Source organism: Grus americana, chromosome 31 (genome assembly GCF_028858705.1).
Source record: "Grus americana isolate bGruAme1 chromosome 31, bGruAme1.mat, whole genome shotgun sequence".
Classification (NCBI taxonomy): domain Eukaryota; kingdom Metazoa; phylum Chordata; class Aves; order Gruiformes; family Gruidae; genus Grus; species Grus americana.
In genome coordinates this window covers 946,406-959,680 of record NC_072882.1, presented here as the reverse complement: position 1 = coordinate 959,680, position 13,275 = coordinate 946,406, and the positions used below count along the sequence as shown (strand labels likewise).

Genomic DNA, 13,275 nt, shown 5'->3' with positions numbered 1-13,275 from the left:
GTAAGTACAGGAACTTAATCCAAAGTGAGCGGCTTAAGGGTATCTGCTGCATCTCGTAGCTTGTTTCTGTTGATGTGTTTCCAACCGCCGTTTTCGCTGTCTGGGAACTTGAAAGAACCTGAGCAGAAGAGGGTTTTTGTTTGTTTTGTGTTCTGGGTTTTTTTTTTTCTTTTTTTTTCTGTTTTTTTTTTTTTTTTTTTCTCATTGCAATCAGCAAAAGCCAGCGCTCACAACTATCATCTCCTGCAAGCACTCCTGCCCCTGCTCATTGCCAATAGCGTGAGTCACCGGCACCCGCAGCGCCTTCGGCGAGCTATCGGGAAGCCCGATCGTTGGATGGGCTGTTGCAAGGCACCCTCCCGCTGCAAGGGAGACGGCTGGGCGGTAGCAAGGGGGTGCTCTCACCTCGGGAGTGGAGACGTGGGAACCTCCTGGGTGCTGGAAACGCAGAATTTCGCAGGGAAAACTGCACCCACGCTCGCACATCCAGAAGCAACCGAACCCCCCCCTCCCCGTTTCACAGGTGATGCACGGCGGCCGGTAACCTCAATAACAACACCACTGGGGTTATGCTGATATCAAAAACAAATAAATTCTTTTACAAGCACGGCAGTTGTGCGGAGATTTGCTTTCCTAAGCCTGTGGACGGGGGCCAGGTGAGGAACCTGCCTTTGACTTCCAAAGAGCTATGCAAAGTCACACCTGGGAACCGGAGCACAGGCGGCGAATGTTTTAATTAAAGCAAAGAGAAAGGATTCGTGTTGAAGGCAGTCATTACCTCCCCAGCTCTTCTAGGAAAGCCTGTTGCTGCAGACAACGGTAATTAAGTGGAATATTACAAAGGGTTTGGAAGAATAAAGCAAATGATGGTTTAGGCACCAAAACAAGGAAAATTCTTGCAGAATCTCTCCGTCCCACACGGTTTCCTCGCTTGGCTTGCGTCGCTCACATGCACTGTCCTCCTGAAGCTGCTCGGGGCTGCGTGTGCCCCCTCGGACGGGAAGGTTGCCTGCAGAGAGGGTGCCAGTTTGCAGAGGGGTTGCCTGGAGGGTGGGGGGCACTGCCGGGGGTGGTGGGTGGGCTGGGGATGCAGAGCAAAGGGAGGAGGGACGGGGCCAGCTGAGATGTTTGCAGGAGCTCAGCTGCCTGTGAGCACCACTTCTGGGCTCTGTTATTTGCTTTTTTTTTTTTTATTTCAGTGCAGGCTGAAAGGCAGGCATTCAAAACTTGTAAGGTTAGTTAAGGTGAGGTTGTTGTTACCCGTATTAATTCCTCACACCCGTGCTGTGTAATTCAGCGTCCGCACAGGCGAGTACAGAAATCCAGGTGACTCAGGGTTTATTTTTAACCTTCACTAATTTTTTTGGCCTGTCTGTTTGCGACATCCTTTGCGACACCAGGGACCGAGGAGTTGGGGGTTTGTCCCCGGACTTTGGTCTGTCTTGCTGCGGCTCCTTTGATTTTCTGGGCGAAGGGAGATTTGATGCTCCCGTGTTTCAGTGCATCTGGGTTTCGATGAGATTTTGCCGAAGCGGTTGTGAGCATCTGTAAACCTGCTGGGCTGGCGTGGGCTTGCTTGCTCTTTCCCATTTGCTGCGCTGAGTTATGTAAAGCCGGGATGTTGAGAGGTCAGGGAAGAGCGAAGCGTCTGACTCTTTGAAATGCAATAAGGTGTGAGTGTTTGTCTGAGGGCGGTTGGGGGGTTATCCTCCCCCCCCCCCTCTTTTTTTCTTTTTTTAATTCCCCTTTTGCAATGACCAAAATACCTGCATCGGTTGGCGAGTTCTGCTCCAGCTCACCGAAACCCATCCTCAATCTAGATCGTCCCGATAAAATCCTCCCCCAGAGCCCTGTATATGCTTGGGTTTGCTACGTCTTTTTAAGAAGGCAAAAACTAAATACTGGTTTGGAGTTTGGTTTTTTTCCAAGCTAAGAGAGCGTGCAATACCCTCCCTTCCATGGAAGAAAGGTTTCTGAATTAACCCCAATCATATGTTAAGAAATGAACTGTGATCGATTACTTTTTTTGTCACTTAATGGATAAATCACCACCCTCCTCCTCCTCTTTTCTCCGATTCTTCAATTTGCTGTGGGACAACTGATTTCAAGCTTTTCATTATCATTTTATCAGAATTTTGAAACTTTTCCCCCAAAGTAAAGCAAAAGCCTCCTCCAGCTCACTCTGCTGAAGGTTGGGGATATTTCCTGCTACTGGTTCTGCTTTAGAGGAAAAGAGATGTAGGACCACATAAATTACAATCCAGTTTTATTGGGCACGTTCCAAAAAGAGAGAGGAAGGAAAACACAGCGTCATATCACTATCATTGAAGTATAAAAAGCTGCAATTTTCTTTTTTAATGATATGTTCACAAAAATAAAAAGACGTAGGGGGAAGGCTAGAGGGGTAAATTCCAGCAGAAAGGGGAAAGTAGATCTGGGGCACCGGGGTGCCTTTGGGCTCCTGCTCCCAATTGCCTCATTTCCCACGCGCTGGGCTGAAACCCGACTGCGCTTCTCACTTTACCGAATGTCCGTCTTTTGGCGGAGAAACCCACACGTAGTGGAGGTGCTGAAATACCCCCAGCAGCGTGGACGTGGCCCTTCAGGCAGGTTTTTTTTCAGTGTAATTGTCACCATCTCAGACTTTCACCTCGACTGCTGCTACCCAGACAATGGGGAAAATCAGCGAGACTCGGACTGTTGGATGATTTGGGCATTTTTTTTTAAGCCGTTCCAGCAAAACCTAGCATGAGACAGGACAGCAACCCAATTTAACTGCAAATACCCATCTTGCTTTTGAAGAACTCTCTGCCTCAGTTATTATTTAGAATTTAAAAAAATCCTGTAATTTAGAATTTCCATATGCTTTGGATCAGTCACAGATGGCTCCTCTAAGAAAAATACACGCACGAGGTTACACGTAAGGTGCCACTATGGGCAAACTTGCATTTAAGAAGAGAAAGGACAGGAATGGGAGAGTCGTTTGGGGGCTTCCTTTTAGCTGAACTCATTGCAAGTTGAGTCTGCATCCCCGTGGGTGGCACTTTTCAGGTGGAGGTATCTCAGACCGATTTCCTAATATTGCGCTCGGAACCACTGGCCAGGCTCGCGTGCCTGACGTCAACACAGCTGCAGTGCTCAGCACATCTGGAAGAACCGTGTTTCTCGAAGCTCAGCTGTGAATGGGGAAAAGAGGGATTTTTTTTATTTTTTTTTCCATCGCACTCGACTGACTCCGAAGTGACTCCTATAATAAGGGATATTTTAAGAGGGGTCCCACGCTTGCAAACCACTGCCTGGGATCTTTCAGCAACCTCTTGGGGTATTTCTACATAGCAGAAAAATAACCCACGTCTCTGACAAAGATGAGTTGCTTAACTTGAAGGAGTGAGTTTGGTTCATCCCAGCACTAAGACAAGACCAGCTGAACTGACACCAAGTTCCCAGCCCATCCCTGGGCCAGAACTGAGCTAAAACCCCAAGTTATTGCGTCGTCACTGCTATTTGATCTGTCTTATCTGATGGCTGTCAGCTAGCCACAATTACAAACAAGGCACTCAGCCTCATTAAAAGCAAACAAACAACAACAAAAAACCCAAAAAAACCCCAGTTCCCCATTCAGAAAGTCACTTAGGCTTGTGTTTTCCTTTTAATCCCGTTTCAGGTACTTTGAGAGATCTGGTTAACACGTGCTCCGCTGCTTTTCTTGAACTGTGATCCAAATGCTTAAGAACTACGGTGCGAGGAGCCGGGGCAGAGGTGGGTGGAGGGGATGGTGGTGCACAGGAGCGGTACAGGAGTAATGCAGGAGCAATGTGGGAGCGATGGTTTGGGGCAGGACCTGGTGTTGGTTTTACTCGGGCTGTGTAGCATTCTTCAGGCTTTGGCTTTTTATGCTCTTTTTGCTGGAGGAGGTTTTGGAGACGATTTTCACACCCGGGTTGGTGCCTTTTGCACTTCCGGAGCTGAAATTCCCTCCACTGGTGCTCAGACTGCTGCCGCCGCCTCCTCCGTAGCCAAGACCACTTCCAATGCCGAGACCACTGCCTCCTCCAAATCCACCTCCAAGACCACCACCACCCCCGAGTCCAAGTCCTCCTCCGCTTCCAAAACTGTAGCCTCCACTGCCGCCACCTCCAAGACCAAAATCGCTGCCACCGCCAAAACTGCTTCCGCCGCCTCCTCCAAGACCAAAACCGCTTCCGCTGCCTCCTCCAAGACCAAAACCGCTTCCACCGCCTCCTCCAAGACCAAAACCGCTTCCGCCGCCTCCTCCGCTTAGGCTCAGTCCACCAAATCCTCCTCCTAACCCAGCTCCACCAGCCATGCCAGAGCTGGAGCTGACGACAGCTGCAAGAAAAAGCAACCAGAGGGTTGGACATCTGCTTGGAAGTCACCCAGTTCCAGAAAGCACCACCATCAGGACCTTGACCCACAGGACTTACACCCAACTTCTGTCCCCTGTGCGAGCCACTAATGCTGGTGGAGGGCTCTGAATGTCTTATGTTGGGCAAAACCTCCCTTTTCCCAAGTTGCTCACATCCTCTGCTCCCAACGGGCCCAAAGCAAGACAAGCACTGCGATACTTACAGTAGCTGATGGGGTTGAGTCCCTCTCCGCTCAGCCTGTTGGAGGGCAGATAAAGGGGAGGTTAGAGCAAAACGAAGGAGACAGGCAGGGACCAACTGCTGGCAGGGGCAGCGCCATAGTTGCTATTACTCCCGTAGGGATTTTCCTCCCACCTGCTCTCCTCTCCCTCCAGCAGCTTCCTGTAGGTCGCGATCTCGATGTCCAGGGCCAGCTTGACGTTCATGAGCTCCTGGTACTCGCGGAGCTGCCGGGCCATGTCAGCTTTGGCTTTCTGCAGAGCATCTTCCAGGTCAATCATCTTGGCCTTGGCATCTTTGAGGGCCATCTCCCCACGCTCCTCGGAGTCTCCGATGGCTGTCTGCAGGGTAACGCACTGCAGGGGGAAGGATTGGGACTCCTAAATGCTGCTTTTCTTTTTCATTAAGAGTCACTCGAGAAAGAAAACCATTCTGACTTGTGCGTTAATGAACAACAGTTATGACTGAGGTCATTCGCCCATAGCTAACGTTGCTGGAGAAGAAATGCCAGACTGGTGAGAATGATTTAATACGTGGTACAGCCGTGGTACCCTTTTCAGGAGGGAATTCATCATGTTTAACGAGGTACATCACGGTCTGTGGCTGCTGAAGTCCCTGATCAGCAAAGCAGAGCTGCGGGGCTAGGGGACCACAGAATGGGTGGTCTCCGTGGCCTCCTTTGCCATTCCTACCTGATTCCTCATGTTCTCTATCTCTGACCGGATCCTCTGGATCAGCCGGTTGAGCTCAGAGATTTCCCCCTTTGTGTTGCGCAGGTCATCCCCGTGCTTCCCAGCCGTGGCCTGCAGCTCCTCAAACTGAGGTTCAGAAGGAAGAGTTAACCATCTGAGATGTCCATGTGGACAAGATGTGGCTCAAACAGCCTCGTATAGGGAGAGCGGTAATTTTCCCCAGAAATGCATCCATGGCATCTATGAGTCTGTTCACCTTGGTTTGGTACCAAGCCTCCGCTTCAGCCCGGCTCCTGTTAGCAATGTCTTCGTACTGAGCTTTGACTTCAGCTATGATGCTGCTGAGGTCCAGGTCCCGGTTGTTGTCCATTGACAGAATGACAGCAGTGTTGGACACTTGTGCGCTGACCTGAGCCAGCTCCTGCAAGGAAGCACATGGGATCCCACCAGCTGCACTTACCTTTTCAAATGCCACAAATTGTGGCAGTCACTGTCCAGGGGGTGACACCAGGACAGAAGTTGGGGAGGAGAGTGACTGTACCGCATCATAGAGGGCTCGGAGGAAACTGAGTTCATCAGTCAGGGCATCCACCTTGGCCTCCAGCTCCACCTTAGTCATGTAAGCAGCATCCACATCCTGGAAGAGAGCAGCCATGGGGACATCTGCAGCGCGTGGTGCCTCTTCTTTAGCTCAGCCAGGAAGTGGCCAAGCCTGGAGATGAGGCTTCCCCTTTCACTGCCGCAGTGGTGCTGCCTGCCCGGAGAAGCTGTGCTGGGCACATCCCCCTGGCAGAGCACCCAGAGGACATCTCTTGGCCAAAAGAAGTGCTGTGTGTAACTTCGTTAGTGGATAAGGAGGGGGTGCAGGCCATTTGGCCTTGGTATCTGGGGTTGCCGGCACTACTGACCATCTTTGTTTCTACATGGCCTGTTTTGCCCAGGCAAGCATGCATGTATGTTGTGGGACAGGAGCAGGACAAGAACTTACTTCCATTCTCCCAGCCCTTCCCTTCCTTTCCCCCAAAACCACACTCCAAATGACAGCTTTTAAAGGATGAGGATGCAGCTCCATGAGATCTCCCATCCTTTAGGACATTCCCAGCCTGTGCAATGGCTAGGGTTAGCTCAGCATCCGTAGCACCTCCTGTCTCACCCACCTTCTTCAGCACCACAAATTCATTCTCTGCTGCTGTGCGTCGGTTGATTTCCTCTTCGTATCTGCAGGGATAAAGGGAAAGACGTGCTGGATCATACCTCGGTAAGCAGAGAAGTTGTACAGGTGGGACTGCACGGTTGTCTGGGCTGAGTATGGTGTTTCCAAATCAACCTCCTAGAAACTGCCCAGCTCAAATTTGTGAGAATCCCATTTCTCAAAGGGTTGAAATGACGTTTTGACATAACACAGATGGAACAAGGAAGGTAAACCTGGTTTAAATGTTTTTCCTTGGCAAGTGTCATCACAAGTTGTCTCCTGGCTGAACCTGCATTTTCTGATTGGGAAAGTGTTGATGGGCCACCTTTCTGCTGCTGTTGAGGAAGGCAGGGGTTCTGCAGGGAGTGATACCTCATAGGAGCGGTATATTAGAGGGAGATTGGATAGGTACCATGTTATGGCTAGAGCACAGACTGGAGATACTTTTTTTTCCCTTTTCTGTAGAACATTTGATGAATATCTCAGGCTAGACGTTTGACCTTAAGAAAGCTAAATTTAAGTGAGGTTAATCCTACTACCTCATGCTAAGCTGAACCATTTGCATCCCGTTGCACCCCAGGGTGCCTGGATGTGCTGCTAACAGGCACTCACTTGTTCTTGAAATCCTCAACGAGGTCTTGCATGTTCTTCAGCTCCCCATCCATGCGTCCTCTCTCGTTAAGCAGGTTGGCCAGCTGCCGTTTCAAGTTGTTGATGTAAGCCTCAAAGAGCGGGTCCAGGTTGTTTTTACCCGAGTTGTTTTTTTGACCCTGGTCCTGCAGGAGGGTCCATTTGGTCTCAAGCACCTTGTTCTGCTGCTCCAGGAAGCGAACCTGAGTGTTGGGAAGCAGAAGAGTCTTAGCAGTAGATACCTGTGAGCGTGCTGATGGCCAATAATCAGGAACTGGGACTGACGCATAGCACAAACCAAGGAAATCGCAAATCCAGAGTGTTAAATCCAGCTGTGAATATCCTCCGGGTTATCCAGGGCTATGTTAGCCCATCCAGTAGCTAAGCAAATCTGTCCTCAGTGGACAGTCCTCTTTAGAGACGATTTAATTTAGCAAGCCAATGAGCAATCATTAGAAAATGTGGGTTCAGCTCTTTGATCGCTTGCTTTCTTGAACATCCTTTGGTTTTTCTTTCTTTGTAAGAGATATTTATCTTCCTTCATTAAAGCTAAGATCTGAGTACTACAGGTTAAAAGACAAGTACTTAATTGCCTTTCCTCTTGCTCATATATACTACATATTTACTCAAGTAAAAGCCAAGGAAGGACTTAAGTTGAGTCAATATTAAAAGGACTTTAGCTTGCAGGCAGTAAAGCAATAAGGACCAACACGTCTGCTGTGATTCCCCACAGAGAGGGCTGGGTTAAGCAGCTAGATCTGGACCTGAAACTGGTTTGCTCCATTTGAGCTAATATATTTGTATTTCTCAGGCACAAAACTTGGATCTAATCCTCTTATTGCTAGTTTCTAGTCTAGTTTCCTGCCTTGTAACTGTTTAGAAGAATGTTCTTTTTTGATTACTTTAATGAAGACATGCAGGTAGGAAATATGCAATAGAGTGTATTCTATGAAGTCATATTTGTGTAGGTACAAAACTGTCTCGCTCCCTCTCTATCACAATTCCACAGCACTCGATGAAGTCTCACCTTGTCAATGAAAGAAGCAAACTTGTTGTTGAGGGTCTTGATTTGCTCCTTCTCATCTTTTCGCACCTGCTGGATGTTTGGATCTATCTCCAGGTTCAGCGGTGCCAGGAGACTCTGGTTGACCGTCACTTCTTGGATTGTACCGACTCCAGGTGCGCCACCACCAAATCCCGCTGGGTTCCTGCCGCCACCCAGCCCTCCACTGAATCCTCCCAGCCCCCCTACTCCACCAAAGCCAAACCCTCCACCACCTCCATGTCCACCACCAAAGCCAAGCCCGCCAGCACCTCCACCAAACCCATATCCACCACCTCCACCACCGAAACCAAGTCCAAGACTGCCACCAGCTCCGCTGCCACCAAGTCCACAGCCACCACCACCACAACCTCCCAGGCCAGAGCCACCACCAGCTCCGCTCCCAAAAGCAGCTCGGAAGCTGCTTCCAACACCGATGGATATCCTCTTGCTACCGCCAAGGCTGTAGAGGCTCCTGCTGCCAAAACCTCCACCACCACCACCTCCTCCTCCTCCGATGAGCCTTCCAAAACCACCTCCACCTCCTCCAGATCGTGCTACGGACATCGAGCTAAAGCCAGCCCTGTTGCTGCTTGGAATAACAGCTGAGGCAGTGCTATAAGACCTGCCTCCACCTCCTGCTCTCATGCTGTAAGTTTGCCGGTTCATTGCGGCAGGAGATAAGAGCCCAGCGCCGGCGAGAAGCAGCAGGCTGAGAGAGTGCAGCTCTCCGATGGAAGGGAGTGCGGGATGCCCTTTTTATCCCTCTGTGGATCTGGGCTTGGTTGTGTGGAAGTCCAGCGATCAATTTAGTGCCTTCATGGTTTTGACGCGCCAGGCAGCCAGCTGTCTTATTGAAACTTGTTAAACGCTGATTGCACTCAAACACACCTATCGGAGCCGGTGTGAATCTGCTCAGCTAGAAGAGTTATCTAACAACTCCCTGATTTTTGGCAGGGAGAGCTCAGCCTTAGTGCAAAGCCTCTGCTTGCTCGCAGAGATGTGTTATTTTATTTCCTTGCTGTGAAGCAAAAGAAAAGAAACAAAAAGGAGTGGAAAAGGGACATGGCTATCCAGGTACCCCTGTGCTACTAATAAGATGCAGTAGATCAGCGCAGAGCTTAGTGGAGGGTCCTCTGGATTAACTTGAGTGAAAGGCATTGAGGCTAAAATGGCTAAATCTGAACATAAAATTTTCACGGGGCTTCCTCGCCTGAAGGGAACACGTGGGTGTGATGTTCATGTAGCCTGACATCTCTTTCATGGCTCTAATTTATCCAGTCTGCCTGTTCACACTAGTCAGGCAGAGACCATCTTTTTGAGCTGACTCAGTACCCAGCGCAGAGGTTCTGATCCATGGTTTTCCTCTGAGACACCGTATTTAAATGTCACTTCGAATTTTGGCCGTTTAGTGTTAGTTATTTAGTCTACAGCAGGTTTCCTAGGCTTCCTTTCTAGCGATCTTGGCACCTCCAGAGGACAACTCCGTCCCACCCAGCGGTTGCCTTTGCAATGTTTCCAGCCAGCTGATGGTGTGATCAATTTATTTTCACCTTGATCTAAGAAGCATTTTCAATGAGAGAGGCAGATTTTCTGAAAAACACTTTGCCCGGCTTTGTGGAACTGTATTATTTGCATGCTAACATTAAGATGTAACCGGTCGTGGGTTTCTAGCTCTTTATAGCTATGATTTCTTTTACAGACCTTTGAACCTTTCCGTTCAAAATGTTGCCAAAAGCAAAGACTTAACCAGCATGAAAAATACTCCCACAAAAATCTTGTTATTTTACTTCCTGGAGTCCTTGGGAAAAAGAGCAAATGCAATAGGGTGTGGTGACATTTTCTGGCATCACAGACTTTGTGGAACTGCAACGTCTAGAGTATTTTATTCTTCGTATTTAAGAGCTCAGTTCTTTTTCAGCATGTTGCTGTCTTGGTGGCATTGCCCGTGCTATGTGCATGACTGGAGCTTAAACATATTTGCAGGACAGGACTCTGCACGCCCTTCAAAACATAGTCATGTGCCCCAGTGCTACAAAACCATTAAGTACGAGCTAAAATCCCACCGGCATCTCTGGAAGAAAAAAAATTAAGCAGGTGCTTCATGTTCTACCAAATACAGAAGACCAAATATGTGATTATCCTTAGAGAAATGCTGCTGGGCAGGCTCAAACTGCGAGAGTTGGGTCACTCAAATAGAATTTCCCATTGCAGTGTGAAATTCCCGGTTGGTGCAGGTCGGCTTGCTTCTCTTTGGAAAATGTTGGTCTGAATCTGCCTGGGATGTCACTTGAAATTCATGAACATCTATTGCCTTGATTATTTGCATAAAATTCAAAGCCTGGGTGCGATGGGAAAATGAGATTGTCTTCATGCTTTCTTGACCCCAGTAAAGGCAGATTGTCCTGAAGCTGACAAACGGGTTCGAATCAGATATTAGAGCTGAATGAATATAATGGGATTAAAGGTGGGGCGGCGAAGAAGAAAGAGGGAATTGTCGCTTTAGGCTCCCACACTCTTCTTCCTTCAGCCCACTGTCCACAAGGTACGCGAGCGATGCAAAGGCTCGGTGAAAAACGCGCTTTTTCTTTACCAGGCTGGTTTATTGTGTGGAGGGGATGAGGTTTGTGGGCTCCATACCCGGAGGCAGATGTGGCTTTTTGCATCTGTCAGTTTGGATCGACCCTACTAGACTCTGTAGATCTACAAAGAGGCATGTCCGGGGTGACACTGAGCAGGATTTGGCCTCTGAAAAACTTGCTCCTGGCCTTTTTTTTCCTCCAAATTAGCCTGCTCTACACAAACGTTTTCAAGTAGGCAGCAGAAAACATGGGTTTTGCAATACTTGGGGGTTGAGAAGGGCAGGGATGATTAAAGGTGTTCTCTCAGAAATGCAAGAGCTGCTGGGCTGCTTTGGTACCCTGGGGAGCCAGCTGGGTATTGGCGTGCGGGTATTGTTCTGCGGGGAGGTGATCAACATAAATTATGAGCTGTTTGGGCAATGGGAGCTTCTTGTTTGGGTGTTTCTGCTTGTTATTTACATACAAATGAGATGAAGTCCGAATTGTATGCATTGAGACAGAAAAGATGAAGATAACCTTTCAAAAAACATCCTCTTTTAGGTGGGTGGGGTTTGCCCTCTCAGCAAGGGCTGATCCATTTGGCTTTCACACCCCCCGCCAGCCTAGACAGTGTTGCTAAGGTATGTGATTTATTCAAAAATAATTAGTGATCTGCTACCCGCTGATCACATCCAATAAACCGTCTTGCTTTCCATCAGAAAAGCACCGCAGGCAATGGGGAGCCTGAATCCACCGCGCTCCGCACAGCCTCTGTGCTGGGAGAGAAGCAGAGGCGAACGTTCAACCAGTGGGAACCAGTGGTGGGTTCATCACCATCACGCCGGCATGGACAGACCGAGCCTGGCAGGATGGTTGAACTCATCCTCTGGCCGTGGAGAGGTTGGGGCAGACAAGCCGTGCGTCAGCAGTGAAGTCTAGGAAGGAGAGTGGGGGGAATAAATTACGACACCCGGTCCTCAGCGTGCCTTTCATGGGGTAGATGAACCTGCCCACACCCTGTGCTGCTTCCAGACTGGGTGAGGAGAGACACATTTCTCCAAAGGGCAATTCAGAGCGAAATTGTCTCAGGGGCTTTCGGCTGCGCCCAGGCAAGCCGTGGGAGGGAAGAAGCCAGTAGAACCGTCTGGGTTTTCCCGGCATCCAGCTGCTCATCCAGCTGTGACGAGTGCCACCGTGGCAAGCCCTTCCCAGCCGCGTTACAGAGACCTTTCAGTGGGTCACCGTCCCGTGGAAACTGGGGACCCTCGCAGAGAAGAGGGATGGGGCAACCTGATCAAACCTAAATCCCAGTCTCCTAAAACGGTGGGAGAAGGTTTTTCCCCTCCCTGCAAGGGACGTTGGCGAGGGACGTCCAGGCGCGTCCTACAGACTCTGCCCTTCGTGTAAGTTCACGGGCGTTAAGGAAGGTGGGGCGTTGGAGGAAGAAAGGGCCTGATGCTGCATTTTGGGAAGCTCCGCTTTTTTCTGGCTTTCTTCTGAAATTAGCCTGCTCTCGTGAGAGGGTTTCAGGGGTGGGGTGTGGGATTATTTTCTTTTTTTGTTACTACCAGAGCTGGTTCTCACTGATTTCTTTAAACAAGGGCTTTTTTTGTTCTGCCTCCAGAGATCCCAAACAGCGTGAGAGATCCCAAGTGAGCTGCGCATCCCACGAGCGGTTAAATATCCTGCGTTTCCAGACTTCCTCATGGCCACGCTAATCTCTGGATGGAATAAAGGTATGCAAAAGCGCATCAGGAAGGAGAGCAAAGTCTCGAAAAAAACTTTGTTAAAACTCCACCAACCCTGCCCGTTTGGAGATCCGTGTTTGAGAAAAATATCTGTGCTTTTGTAATATCTGGGAGGGAAATAAAACCTGTGAAGCAAAGCGTCAATTATGCATGTAGTTTATTGAAGGTACAGCTGAAAGTTTGGAGTAAGCGAAGGATAATCAACTCTGTTCACTTACATATTAAAAGCGTTAAATCTGTCTATCTAGTACACACACAGGAAAAACAACGCATGCATTTAACTACAGAAATATAAGGTGCTCGTCGGTGTGTAATTAAAATCTGCTCTACCAAACCTGGTGTAGCAACTTGGACCAATTTACATAAGCATTACCAACCCTCTCGTAAACAGGAAAAATTGGATTTTCTGGTGTCATTAAAGAAGTTAAATAATAGCTGCAACTCCATCTCGGACAATTAAAATGTGGCTTCTCTTTCTGAAGTTGGGATGACCAAATTTTTCATCCTTTTGCAATAGCTGCGTTAGGGAAAGAAAAAATCCCTGCTGAAAAGGGGTCAAGCAGAGAGGACTGATTTAAGATGCTGTGTGGAGGCAGGTATGGGCTCTCTGAAATGAAAACCTCACCTGGCCGAGACCTTGGCCGTAGGTTTCCCCCAAGAAGCACACGCAAGAGAAGGTGGGTTTTGATCATGCAAAGAGTTTTCGGTAGAGCGACTAGCCTAATTGTGTGGGCACGGGCAGCGCATGGTTGTGTGATCCCTATAGCTGTCAGAAGGAAGGGGAATACTGTTTTATTGCAGAA

The 13,275-nt window shown here is 48.9% G+C and overlaps 1 protein-coding gene and 1 long non-coding RNA gene across 2 annotated transcripts in view; one reads left to right on the top strand and one right to left on the bottom strand.

Moving 5' to 3' along the window:
- The window catches only part of LOC129198126 (uncharacterized), a 44,755-nt gene that overhangs the window by 29,616 nt on the left and 1,864 nt on the right, over window positions 1–13,275 (top strand). Inside the window, exon 16 of the long non-coding RNA XR_008574432.1 lies at window positions 12,349–12,460. This is a non-coding gene — a long non-coding RNA (uncharacterized LOC129198126). The remainder of the gene's footprint in view (window positions 1–12,348; window positions 12,461–13,275) is intronic.
- Window positions 3,854–8,832, bottom strand: LOC129198074 (keratin, type II cytoskeletal 5-like). The gene is made up of 9 exons (XM_054807107.1): window positions 8,149–8,832; window positions 7,104–7,324; window positions 6,457–6,517; window positions 5,841–5,936; window positions 5,556–5,720; window positions 5,300–5,425; window positions 4,743–4,963; window positions 4,591–4,625; window positions 3,854–4,350 (listed from the first exon to the last, which is right to left on the bottom strand). Exons 1-9 carry the CDS (start codon window positions 8,830–8,832, stop codon window positions 3,854–3,856), a joined length of 2,106 nt encoding a protein of 701 aa, XP_054663082.1.